Here is a 14,456-nt window from a genome sequence, read left to right as displayed (position 1 = left end):
ATGATTTATATCACATGGTAAATTCAGGAAAAAAATCGATAAGCCTGCGTCCGAATATTGTAAGTTAATTTTTCACTTCCAAGGATTTAGGTAAACTTTGTTGAACTAATTTATTTTTCACACTAGTTTTAGATATAAGAACCACCCTCTGTAAATATATCTGCAGTGCATGTCAAAATCAACTTAAACATATAAGTTAAAAATTTTCTTTTATAATATTTTAATTATATATATATATATTTTTTTTTTTTTTCAATTTTATAAATTATAAAATAGGTAACGACTTGCCACGGAAAGATACATATGCCGTGCATGTAAACAGCGACTCAAGTGAAGCAGCGAAGATGGCAATGGACTGCTGTCTAGACGTCATCATGCTGCAAATTCTTATTCTGTTGTGCACCTATGTATTTTCCTGTCTCTCATCGCCAGTTAATAGAACTGCTGAACAGATACAGAGCAACCTGCTCTATGTCACATGAGAGATTTTCGATGGAACATGACTTCCACTCTACAGATTATATCTGCTACTCACCATTCTCATTCTCAGTGTAAAGGAAAAGGAAAAGCAAAAGGAAGAAAAAAAGTGGAAGGCAGGACGAAAGCTCTAAAGTTGAAGTCGCTCAGAAGGAGCCGTGGAACAGAAAAAATTTGATTCCAAGTACTGTGTGTAACTTCCTCGTAAGTGTACTTTATGTTTTCCTTTTTGTTTCAACATTGCACTTCAATTTACAGCTGTTTGGTCCCTGCAGACTTGGTCCGCAAGCAATGATTTTATTATTTATTTCCAAAACAGGGTATTATAAACCTCTGAGAAATAGTAGACATTTTAAGTTTGCTGAGCACAAAATATAGATTTGTCAAATGAATCGTTCTCGTTTTAAAGGGAGAGTAATCGATTTCAAGACCCAACTGTGTTTCTTTGAATACCCAATTATTTATTTTGTCACCCAAATTTGTTTTCTGAAGTGGGTTTGATATCCATATATCGTTTATGACTAACAGATTTGAAGCAAGGTTCAGAAGTTTGAATTGTGTACAATGTTTGCCTGAGCATTTCATACATACTCCTGTGGTTTTGGGTTTTTGTTGAGTACACAGTATGGGAACACCCACACAGAAGGAGATGCAATCCATGAATGATCAGATTATTAATGATTTTTTCATGAAAGGCATTCAAATTATCCTGCAATCGAGGATACCTGGTAAAGGAGAATCATCTGCAAAGTCTTTGTCTCTGCCTTCTTCTTCTTCTAGAGGAGGACCACGGGACCGTCGGTTCAATCTTGCATTGGGGGACTGTCCTGCAGCTGTCGGTGCTTTGGAGGTTTCTAATATGATTGGGTTCAGGTCAATTGTTTTGGATGTCCTTCTTGTGCAGTCTAAACAACACCAAGCGGTTGATCAGTTAGACTTTAAGCTTGGTAAGATAGACAAGCTGTGGAGTATAACCCCACGACAAGAAGATTGTAAAAGTGTTATTGAAAGATGGATTCTACAGTATTTAGATCAAGATGATGGGAAAAATGTAGGAAGTCACACATCGGGCACAGAGGAAGTGCCAGTGGTATACAAAAGTATTATGATACTGTTGCGGTCCTTGTTCTGTATGTCAAGAGTTTTACCGGCATATCGTCTTTTCCAGCTGGCCAGTTGTTCGTCATATGGTAAACTGTTTGCTCTTTCCTATAGATTTTTGCCATTACCTCGACCCCTTTTGCATGGAGAGAGTATGAAAATGAAGTCTTACAAATTTACTCCAATTGAGGCTCCTTTTGGCAAGATATGTTTATCAGTGGACTTCCGTTCAATTGTGGCTTCTGAAATGAAAATTCCATCGGAAATAAGGTTACCAAGAATCATGCCAAATTACATAGGAAGCCCAACCACTGATCGATTCAAGAAGTTATCTGATCAGAGCAGCACAAATCTGATGCTGAATTTTGGTGGTTATCTTCCTCTAGATGGAAGTGTCCTGCCTGCAATTCCCCATGACAGCTGCAAAGAGAAAAAGTTGAACTGCCAAAAATGTATCACTACAAGCGATAGATATTCATATCCACAAGGAGCCTTACAGAAGTCCCTATTTCATGGAGCCTTAAGAAGGTCCCTCTCTTGTAGAGGATCATCTGGAGGGATCGAATTCTCAACCGAGGCACACTTTAAAGCTGCGAGACAGGTAAGCGCACCTTTTTTCTGCTTCTTATTATTTATTAGTGCAGCTGTAAGAGGCAAAATAGGATTGTTATATCTTTGGATTGCATTTAGGAATTCTTTTCCCCCTCCGTTTGTATTAAGCAGTTTATGAAGACTGTTAATCCCTTTTAGTCCCTTCTATGTTGACACTGCTGTCTATTTGAAAATTTGTTAGCCCCTTCTATATTGACACTGATCTCTACCTAAATTTGTTCAATTTAGTTTTTAACATAATATGTTTGACCCCTGTAACTTTCCGAAGGCAATATTGACTGTTTCTTTGGTAGTTGTACTAGTTGCAAATTTCAAAACAACAATGTTTCCATACAAAACACAGTTCAAATTGTTTGACAATGAATATGGTCTCTGTCTATTAGTATGATAAAATAAAACTTACATAAAGATTAGTTGACGTTTGGATTTGTTAAATTTGGGATTAGTTTAATTAAATATTTAGTTAATATGTTATGTACTTTAGCAAATCCAAATTGCCAGTGAACTTTGCTGACATACAAGAAGTGAAAGCTCCTGAAAGATTTTTGAATATGAAACTTTTCTTTGTTCAGCTAACATGAAACCTCTCCAAAATCTGAAAATAGGTCTGCTGCCATGAACGTTGAATGGGTTGCGAATTCAAAAGTGAAAAACCATGGTAGTCTCAAGCTGTTTAAGGTGGCATTTGCCAGTGATTTTAAAGCCTATTCAGTGATGTTTTTAAGTGCTGTGACTCCCTACTACATAGACATTGAATTAATTACTACAAGGCTGCATGGGCATAAACCTTCATTTATTGGAATACAGGAGATGAAAGGGAATTGGTCCTGCATCCAGGCGAGGCAATGTGATTTCCAGATTGCCTACAGCTTCTCCTTCCCACAACAACAACAGCAAAATGTTTTGGCTGTCTGTTTAATTTTTTACCTGTTTCACATCCTCAATGGGGTTGCGGCAATTCATGATTCAACAAATGCTCTAATTTTGAGCTCACCAGATTCATAAAACTTAAATGTTGTTGAAGCTGATATAGTAGATACCCTGATGTCAATGAACATTGAAAATTCAGTTATAACTAATACGTTTGAGGTCAGAGCAATGCTATATTGGGGGTTGATGAGCAGTATCTGTTGAGCTGCAGTCTGCCTGCCATTTTTGATTTATGCGTTCTGTGATTATCATCAACCCCTCTGTTTTTTTTTTTAAACAAGAATGAGTACTGTTTAGATTAAATCCGCACCCGGTTGTGGCAAGAACCCAGGTGAATTACATTGCAGAGTGATTCCCAGCCATCACAGTGGCCATGAGAGAGCTTTCGAAGCCAGTCCAAGCAGAGTAAAAAATTATACTATATGACAGTACCCTTATTCCTCTAGTACTATATAGACGACAAAACTGATGCAGAAGAAAGATACATTGAAAACCAAACATCTAGACTGGTTAATCAGTGGGTGAAGCCAGCTGATTCAGGTCTATATTCCTGCAAAGCTTAGTTGGTGGACTGTCAACCTTGGCAACCTGCAACTGGAGATCCACCACAATGTTCCGGAGGGCCTCCACTTCATCCTCAAGCTGAGAAATCTTTTGCCGCTGGCTCTCTATGGTGTCCAAGGTGGAATTATCAGCGAGGCTCTGCTGATGAAGCAGAACTTGGAGGTCATAAACATCAGCTCTTAATTCTGCAAGTTCTTTGCAGTATTGTTCACATGAGGGAGCCATGGCTTCAGCGCTGAAGAGATTACTTGCAGGGGCACTGCGCTTACCAAGCTTCCGAGCCACTCTCCTGGAGCGTTGGTGTTGACGGCCCCAGAATCCAAACTCCATAATTGAGTCAAAGAACCAACCACAGATGCACAAGATAAAGCAGCGAGAGTCGGAGAAGTCACAAACGTTCTGATGCTCGGAAAATTCCACAGAGAAGGAGGTGACACAACAAATTTGGAGAATGGCAACTACTAAGTGGGTGAACTCAGGACTTAGAGTAGAATAGGGAGGTTTACCCTTTCATGGACGAAATTTCCATCTGTAGAATTGCGCAAACCCTTGAACCGAGACTGCCAAGAGGAGCTGAGCACCCTGACTCCAAACGTTCGGTGGGTTGAGGCTAGAAACGAACTGAAGAACCAGTGCACTGAGCGGCAAGCAAAGCACTAATTTATGCCCATCCAAATCCCTAGAGCTTGTGCGGAATTCCAAAACTGCAACTACACTGCCTGGATCCCAAGGTTTCGCCATCTATCTCTTACGACCATCTCTGCAACGCTGCAAAAATTGCGAAACTCAAATATTTGGAGAATACGAACATGAATTTCCTCTCTTTCCTGTGGCTCCACTTCTGCTACTTGCACTCCCTTCTGGAATGCGCATTCCTACCTACTGGTTCTGCCTATGCAATTGGAAAAATTAGATCTCTAAAACTCGAGATCCCCTGAGAGAAATTTTCCCTCTATGTGCGCTTTTCTCTTCCAACCGACGCTGATCTTGCTGCTGCAAAACCCTCTATGTCCAACTAGAAATTTGTTTCGCGAAAATCTGAGTTGTTGTTGCTCCCTCTGACTTTTGGAATCACTATCCTAGGCAACTCGACTTTCCCTGCAACCTTGCAACTGAAAAACGAATTTCTGCCCCAGCGATTCGGCCTGCCTGTCAATGGACTGTGCAGCCTCTAGGAATTTCAGCCTGTTGTTCCCACTGAACAACGAAATTCCCTTGTCTGCTTCTGAGCTTCTTGGTTGATCACTCACGCTCTGATACCATGTGAAAATTCCAAAACTAAAATCCTATTGCAGCAACTAGAATTAATTCTTCTAATTGTTAATTAATTTAACAATTTATTTGCTACGACAAATATCAAATTAATCACACTGCAACCTTCACAAATAAAATACCATGGAAATAATAGCGATGGAAACTGAGAAAATTCTAACATCTACACACAATAAAAAATGGCACTATTATTTTTGGACAAAAGTCCTTGGAAAAACCCAACTTGGGAAAACCGGTGCAGCAGCTAAGGGTTTTTATTATTATGAAGCAGTGAGAAATTCTAAGTACAATAATCTGGATGCCAAAGCTGGCAATCCTACAAAGAAAAATACTAGAAAAATTCTAGTGAGGAATTTTCCTCACCCCACAGGAAAATCCGAGCTTTGACTGCAGCTCCAAGTGAGCCGTCCAAACAGCGTTTGCGCTGGCCTACGTCATCCTAGCACAGTATCTGTGTTGCTTAGCCTAAATTAGCTGCTCTTGTAGCCGTCCTGTCTGCCATTGGCTGAGAAATTGTCTCTCTGGCCTTCTGGAACCCTTTCCTGACCTCTGGAACTGAAACTCGACTTCTCTCCAGCTAAATCGAATTGCCCTCTAGAGGCTTCTGTGCAGCCCCTGTATCAGCCTCACTGTGGTACTTCTGCGTCTCTGCAAATGCAATCACTGGATCTAGAAAACTTCCTCCAGCCTCACTGTGCCTGCCCCTCACTATCTCTTCTTTGATCTATGGCTCTTTGACAACTATTGCAATTGCTCCTGGAAATCGATTTGCCAAGGAAATCGAACTTCTGGTGTATTCTCCATCACCACATCGATCCCCTCTAATATCTTCCTATTGGGACTCCAACAACCAAGATTAAATCTTAATCAATGGCTGAAATCATTTACGGATCGATCCATGTGAGTTTCTAGAGAATTCTCACCTTGACTTAATTAACTTTGATTAATTAACCACTTTTCCCGAGTTTAGACTTCGGAAATATTAAAAAAATTGGTTAATAATTTAATTAAGTAATTTCTAGGTGGAATTTCTAGAAACAATTTCTGGGTTTTGGAGATCTCATGTATTCTAGCCTCTCCACCAAATTTTGTGGCTAGAACACATCTGATGCTACATAAACTAACATATCTTACATATCATGCTCTCATCCCCCCAAGCTCTGAGCAATTACAAAAAGAAAATCTATAAAAGGAAAATGGCATATGAAGATGGGTGGAAAAACAATGGCCGGGGTAACTCATGTACCATGATTTCTCCCTCCTACATTCATATACCCAAGTGTGGGATTCCCTTATTTTAGCTACCCTTGTACTGCGGCATTTGGCTTGGAGTCTTCCCCTATTGCCCCACTCCATTCCATCATTATTTCACATACCACTTGCCATTTGATGGATGTACTGTTGAATTTCCACGATCTTGGTTCTAGGTTAGAATCTTAAAATCTCTGACGCTACCAAACCAAGAATCTCAACTAGAACTACTTTGCATAACGAAAAATATAAAGCAGTAAATCACATATGCACAAGTTATGCACAATTTTTAACAAAATTTTACAATAATGTAAAACCCCAATCTTCGTTATATTAAACCAAATTTGAATAATACAACAGTCTATGGTATACAAGATACAATGACAAGCGTCACTGCAACTTCTATGTCGTATCTTGTCCCGCCGGTCCTTCGCTTCCGTACTGCTCACTAGTTGTGCCTTAGTCCATCAAGGCCACAACACATCGAGACTCCAGGAGGGCTTCCACCTAACACTGTTGCACGCCACTTATGTAGCATGTACACGGGCTGATCCAATCTGCTCTCTGGGTAGGCCTAATTCCCGAGCTCCAATCTGCCAGGATAGTAGTCACCTTTGTCCATCAAGGTACTGCACTTTGGCACCAAAATTCACCCAATCTTCAGCTCCTCTTCGTCACTTCAAGCTAGCTCGTCTAGGGCTACTTTGGGCTATCAACATGCTTCCCTCCACCAGACCAATGATGCCCAATCCTTCACTACGAAATTTGCTCCTAATTGAAGTCTTCTCGCCACCCAAGTCAACTCCAGTACATGGCTTCCACAGGATGCAATATTCTGATCCAAATTGGTCAACAGACTGTGACCCAACACACACCAACACTACTGTTTTGAACTTGCTGCAATGCTGGAATTTTGGGATTGGTTAGGGCACTAACCACAGTCCCTAACAACCCATCAAACTAGCCAAGAATTGCTCCTATTGGCTACAGCTATCCTCCAATGGAATGCTGCCCTGTACGCTGCTCCTTTAGGGAGGTTTCAAGCCCAATCTTAGGCTTCTCTCCCTAAAACATCTACGGTACCTTACAGGACCTTAACTAGGTATGTGGAGCCTCTTAGGAGGTCTGTCCAACCTCTAGGAAGCCCTCAAACACACCTACCTGCATTCAACCTTCAAGAATAGGGCTACGACCCTCAAGACTGCACCTTGGCCTCCTCAACAATGCCCAAAACAAACTTTCAACCCTTGTTGTATTGTTCCTTTAGTTGCTGCGACTCCACAAAGATATCCAAGTTCTTATCTAAGGTATGTGTTGCACAAATGGATTGCTCAAATGCCTCCTTTCCACCTTCGATTTATACACTAAATGAAGGTCTCCAGGAATTGATGAAGAGACATGTCTATGGGACGAATTCCTCAAGCCTACATGACTTTGACTGTCCAAACATTAACTGTCAACTTAAAAAATTCATATCTTCGTTTCTAGAGCTTCGATTTGAGTGATCTTTGGAGCGTTGGAATCGGCAGGCCAAGCTCTATCACCTCAAATTTTCTCATGCTCAAATTCTTCATGGTTTTGGCCCAAATCCCGATGGGTACAAAACCCCTACCCTGGGTTCCAAGCCCACAAGTGACCCTTGTGGTGCTTTGCCCTCCAAACCCTAAACCCTAGGGCTTGGAGTACCTCTCAATCTACACAAATAAACACTTACTCTTAGCGAGGGAGGTACTTCCAAGAATAGGAAGTAATTCATCATCACTACTCGCAACACTCGCCAAACTCTTGGCGGTCACAATTGCAACAATCCCTGTTCTGTGAACTACGTCTTTCTCGGAAGTGTCATTGTCACTGCTGGAAGCACCTTGCTTCTTCTTCTTTTCCTATAACGTCTTCTTCTCTCTCCATGATTCCTTCTTGGCAGTTGTTGGAGCACCCTTGCTCCCCACTGACCACGCGCTCTTCTTGGACTGCAAAGTCTCCCTCTGCACCTGCAAGCTCCCTCTCGAACTTGACTCCCTCTGAGTCTCTGGAATCTGGACCTTCTTCTCGGGAACTTGTACCTGCTCCTCTGAAGCTTGCCTGCACCTGCTTCTCATGATCCATGGGATTGCTCGTCAGCCTATATAGACCATGCTCTCTAACTCCAAGTACGATACTAGCGGAGCTAGAGCCTCTAGACCTGAGTCTTACCTTCCCATCCTAGAACAAGACCTCAAACCCCTTCCTCTCGATCATCGAGACGGAAATCATGCTATATCTAAGTCCTGGTACAAACAATACATCTGGACCCGCATCACTTGTCTTGTCTCCATCTTGAATGGCACAACACCCGATCCTCGGATCTCCTTCTCACTCTTGTCGCCCAACACCATGTGCAACTTCGAGTCCCATTCAGCTAGAGTCTCAAAAACCTCCTGTGGCCCTGTCATATGCTTTGTCACACCATTGTCCACGTACCATCCATCCTTATTGATAGTACCCTGCGAGAAATGAGAAATCATAGCAAAGTCCTCCTCTTCCAATCTCCTGGTGAGATCATCTATCTCAGTTGAAGTGGCAACACTGATGACCTGCTTTCCTTTCTTCTTCTCGTCATCTCCCTTCTTCTTCATCGGACATCTCGACAAAAAATGACCCATCTCGCCACAGTTGAAACACTTGATTTTACTCAGTCCTGCTTACCCTTCATTCGCGCTGCAAGTGCCACATCATCGGATGAAGATCCTCGTCTCACAATTCTTCTTGAATGAAGTCATCCCACAACCTATCCCAGTCTGGCAGCTTCTCCCTAGCAACAATCCCTTTGATGAAGGGCTTCCATTCCTCGGTGAACCCTTTCAAGGCAATCCTTACCATATTTCCATCTGAGATAGTCACACCGATGGAAGCAAGCTCATCTTTGACCCGAGACAATCTTGTCAGATACGAGGTCACGCTTTCACCCTTTATCATCTTGCTGTACTTCAACTTATCCTCCAATACCAGTACCCAGTTCTCATTCTTATTCTGGAACAAATTCTGAAGAGCCATCCACATCTCATGTGCATTGTTCTTCTCGGACAAATGAGGTATTAGAGCATTCTTCACACCATCTAGGATGATCAATCTCGCCTTCGCATTCAAATCTTCAAATATTTCCAGCTCCTTAGGGTCGGTTGGCTTCTTGATCTCTTTCTCGATGAACTCCCAGATCTTGTTGACCTGCAATACCAACTTGATCCTTTCTTTCCAAGGACTGTAGTTGGATAACCCCTCCAACCTATCCTCATATCGGAGACCTACCTGCAACTTCGACATTGTAGTCAGCCCTTCACTTACAATGTGACCAACTCCCTCTCACGTGTTGAAGAATCTAGGGCAAATTAGTGTTGTGATGATTCTTCGTTACTTGATAACAATTTGTGGAGTCTTTTTACTTTTCTTGTTAGCTTATGCCTCTTCTTCTGCTTATCAGTGCATATGTGTGTACTTCGTCAAACTACTACCAAAACAAAATAACAAGAACACAAAGTTTGGCTCTTTGCCAAGGACAAAACCTCTCCACTCTTGAGAGGAAAACCCTTTGTAAGTTTTCTCTTATTGAAGCTTCTTATTTGAACAATTGCCAAACCCTAGACCCTTGACTAGGATATCCTCCAAGCATAAGTCAAATCCTTCCTCTTTCTGCGCTATAATTTCTGGCACATGATCCTCTGTCTTCCGACACTTTTGCTCCTTAGCACTTCGTCCTTCTTTTGCTGCTTGTCTGAGTTAGGAAACCCTAGAACATTAGGGCTTCTTTGCTTTGTTATAGAGATAACCTTCTTTTCCTTTCTTTGTATACCTTGTAGACCTAGATGCACATCCAAATGAGACTCCTCTTGTTGCTATCTACAATTGTTGTCAAATCCGCAAAGCTTTCTTTGTTGTACGTGTGGACAGAACCCTAAAACAATCCTCTTTTTCCTCGCTGGAGAGAGAGGCCTTGTAGGCCTAGTTTGCACCCAAAACAGTGATATATAATGATCTTTATTTTCCTGCTGCTATGGGCGCAGGCAAGCCTTCCTGAACCTCGCTTGTGTGGCTGTAGCTCACCTGGAAACTATCTTCTTACCCTCGTTGTTCTATCTCCTTATCATGCTGTCCTTGTAACCCTTTTCCTTGGCTTGTCTTTGTCTTACTTCGTTCTCTTCTGCTTGCAGATTTCAAAGCTTGGTTGTACGTTGTATGAGGAATGGACAACCTCTATAAATAGAGGTATGTCCCTCCTCTTTAGGTTGACTTGACTGTCCTTTAGGCCGACATGATAGTTACACTAAAAATTCATCTTTTATCCATTGTTTTGCTGCTTGGAGACTTCATTGATGCTAGGAGCGGATTTGACTTATCTTGGAGGTGTTCCCATGACCTTGTACATTGACTTACTTGATGTAACATGCCCTCAAAGGGTCTAATCATAATTACATTTTGACTTTGACTTTCAAGAAGCAAAAAAATGTGCTTGACCTATTTTCAATGAGCAAGAAACTCATTGACAAATATTACAAAAATAATTTCTCTTTTCTTGAATAAATACAAATATCAAAATTACATTTATGAAGACCTAGTCTAGTTACATTTCCTTCCACATCACGTTTTACTTCGCTGCACACAACTCTGATTTACGTACTTCCAAAGTAGCTCAGACACACTCCGATACCATGTTGAATTTCCACGATCTTGGGTCTAGGTAAGAATCTTAAAATCTCTGAAGCTACCAAACCAAGAATCTCAACTAGAACTACTTTGTACAACGGATAATATAAAGCAGTAAATCACATATGCACAAGTATAAACAATTTTTAACAAAATTGTACAATAATGTATAACCCTAATCTTTGTTATATTAAACCAAATATGAATAGTACAACATTCTATGGTATACAAGATACAATGACAAACATCGCTGCAACTTCTATGTCGTATCTTGTCCAGTCGGTCCTTCGCTTCCATACTGCTCACTAGTTGTGCCTTAGTCCATCAAGGCCACAACACATCGAAACTCCAGGAGGGCTGCCACCTAACACTGCTGCACGTCACTTCTGTAGCATGTACACGGGTTGATCCAATCTGCTCTCTGGGTAGGCCTAATTCCCGAGCTCCAATCTGCCAGGCTAGCAGTCACCTTTGTCCATCAAGGTACTGCACTTCAGCACCAAGCTTCACCCAATCTTCAGCTCCTCTTCGTCACTTCAAGATAGCTCGTCTAGGGCTACTTTGGGCTATCAACACGTTGCCCTCCACCAGACGAATGGTGCCCAATCCTTCACTACGAAATCTACTCCTAATAGAAGTCTTCTCGCCACCCAAGTCAACTCCAATACATGGCTTCCACAGGTTGCAATATTCTGATCCAAACTGGTCAACAAACTGTGACCCAACACACACCAACATTGTTGTTCTGAACTTGCTGGAATTTTGGGACTAGTTAGGGCACTAGCCAAAGTCCCTAATAGCCCATCAAACTGACACATAATTGCTCCTATTGGCTGCTATTGTCCTCCAATGGAATGTTGCCCTCCATGCTGCTCCTTTAGGGAAGTTTCAAGCCCAACTCATAGGCCTGTCTCCCTAAAACATCTTGGCACCCTACAGGACCTTAACTAGGTCTATGGCAGCCTCTTAGGAGGAGTGTCCACCCTCCAACAAGCCCTCAAACACACATCCCTGCATTCGGCCTTCAAGAATAGGGCTACGACCCTCAAGGCTGCACCTTGACCTCCTCAACGATGCCCAAAACAACCTTCCAACCCTCGTTGTACTGTCCCTTTAGTTCTTGTGGCTCTATAGAGATATTTGAGTTCTTCTCTAAGGTATGTGTTGTATATTCAGAAATTGCACAGTTGGGCCTCCCACGACTTCGTCCTGGCAACAGTCACTGCCCGCTGAAACTGTGCTGATATATCTCTCAGTGACTACAGGGAAAGGTGACATGCTAAGATCACCCCCAAGGAGTTGAGGAGAAGGACCAAGAGACTAAGTGATGGTAAAGTTCAGGACAACATGCAAACTCCGTCGGATGCATGATCATCTTAAGGGTAAGTATGGCAAGTAAAGAAAACCTTTCGAAGTACATCTCTTAGTTGAATTTGCAAGACTACTTGTCATTTTCATATCATCATGTCTTCAGTAACATGCTTGTGTGCAAACACCAAAAAGTCATTTCATGTGTTTCTTCTACATGTTTTGCTTCCTTTTTGCTTGTTTGACCAACTGTCATCTTCAACATGTTGATTGCTATGTCATACTTGCGACCTTGTTCTGGTGATGTTGAAGGTTTGTGTATGAGTTGTGTTCACTATGTAAAATTCTTTCGCACTCACACACGATGTTTAAGCACTGTTGCGCAAGTGTCGTCACAGTCGTCCAAAGGTCTATCCGAAGTGTCGCACTTGTCATTTTCACCATTAGACAGTCCCGTAGTCAGTCACACTGAGCATATGTTGTCTTGTGGTTTGGGGTGTCTTGTCGTCGAGTCATGTTGAGTGTGTGTTTGCAAGGTCATGTATACACGAGTTCACTCGCTCACACACTTAGCCATTTTTTCCAAAAGTCTATCGACCGGACCACCCTCCATCAACCGGACCTCCACTAAGCTACACTGCACAGTCTCAGCCCTTAGTGACCAAGAACTGTTGCCCAGAACTACGCAGAGCTTGAGGTTGCCCTCCAGGCAGTCTGCACTGCGCAATTCTGGAATCAACCCAGCTGACTGTCACCCAGAACAACGTAGAGGTTACCCAAGATGTTATCTCAGTCTACGCTTCCCGCAAGCCTGTCCATCAAGCCTCCCGCTGGTTAACTGAAGAATTTGACTTGGGCAGTGACCCAGGGTTGCATTCCCAAAAATTGCGCAGAAGCTTCTAGCTTACCTGCTTGCACAGCCTGAAGAAATTGCGCAGACAAGAGGGATAGACACTCGCTGCCTGTCACTGCACTGTCTCTGGAAATTGTGTAGTTCTGTTAGTTAGTCCCTCTGCTGGCCTGCTTGCTACTCCTCCTGAAAATTGCACAGTTTTCATGGACAGTCCACCTGCTTCCCGACACCCCGCTCAACCCGAAAACTACGCAGACATGTCCTACATGACTGCCTCCCAGATCTGCGTAGTTCTGGCCAGCAAGCTCCCACATCCTGATCCCGACCTCCTTTGAAAATCTGTGCAGTTTTCATTTCCATTGCCTCCTGCTACCCACACTGCCTTCCCCGAAAAATTGTGCAGTTCTGCCTCCTAGCTGAGCCAGATCCCGCAGATGTCACTGCTTTCCTGGACTGCTCAACCCAGCGTCTCAGTGATCTCTGCGCAGTTTTTGCCGATAGTGTCCCGGAGCCTCGCATCTCGGCCTGACATGTGCTCTGCGTTGTTTCAGAGCCTTGTCCTCTCTCTCGGTCACCTGCACCCGGAAACGAAAGACAATGCATCATGGTAGACTAGGGGATTTTTGGATTTGATGTCGTCTTGTCATGAGTGATTGTAGAAATAGGTACATGGATGAGACATGGCACGACGACAAACAGGATGAACAAGGAGTGCATGCTAGAAGACTTGCTCGCGGTTGGACGAACACACGAAGCATACCAAGTAGCAAGCGAAGGAGACACATGCGCATGCATGAACTATCAAGCAAACACCAAGAACATTGAAGACTCTGCGCACTTTTCCATGCGGAGGTGAATTTATGGTACACCACGGGCACACTCATCACTCAACAACACAACAGCTCGACACAAACAACACAACCAACATGTGCATACTAGCAGTGTCATGTCAAGTTGTGTCATGAGTCGCCTTGGCCACATCACTATTTTGGGTCATACTTGTGTAATCAATGTAATGTAACGTGGAAGTCCAAGAGACCCATGGATGAAGTTAAAGAGTCATGAAAATCAGAGAGTCATGTAAGTCGAACAGTGATGAGGGAAGTCGAAGAGTCACAAGGGTTAGTTTTACACTTGGCTATATATACCCCTCATTTATACATGCAAAGGACTTTTCACCTTGTCTCCTCCCACATAGCCTTGAGAGTCTGTAGTCTTTTCTTTGAGGAGCGAGCAGTGGCTCCAACGCCCTGCAATTGGGGTTAGTGATGTAATGGTGTACGAATGTGTCTTGAAACTTTCTCTTAATTCAGAAACCTGTTAACAGGCCAACACGTTTTCACACATGTATTGTATTCGTTTGTAAGACTATTCTTTGGACGCTTGTAATGCATGTTGCTTTAACCTGTAT

General features: G+C 42.6%; 1 protein-coding gene across 2 annotated transcripts in view; it reads left to right on the top strand.

The window, feature by feature from the left end:
* Positions 1 to 305: 305 nt before the first annotated feature.
* The window catches only part of LOC149153535 (autophagy-related protein 13b-like), an 84,725-nt gene continuing 70,574 nt past the window's right edge, over positions 306 to 14,456 (top strand). The window contains exons 1-2 of one of the 2 annotated variants that reach the window (XM_089441238.1): positions 306 to 681; positions 1,006 to 2,179. In XM_089441238.1, coding sequence (XP_089297364.1) covers positions 1,103 to 2,179 — 1,077 coding nt within the window. In that variant the 5' untranslated portion in view covers positions 306 to 681; positions 1,006 to 1,102. Of the gene's footprint in view, positions 682 to 767; positions 2,180 to 14,456 lie in introns of those variants that run through there. The other variant, XM_089441239.1, reaches the window with a different exon arrangement.

Source organism: Pinus tabuliformis, chromosome 9 (genome assembly GCF_031772625.1).
Source record: "Pinus tabuliformis cultivar Carrire ecotype Pingquan chromosome 9, CPIR1, whole genome shotgun sequence".
NCBI lineage: Eukaryota > Viridiplantae > Streptophyta > Pinopsida > Pinales > Pinaceae > Pinus > Pinus tabuliformis.
This window is presented reverse-complemented; position numbering and strand designations above follow the sequence as displayed.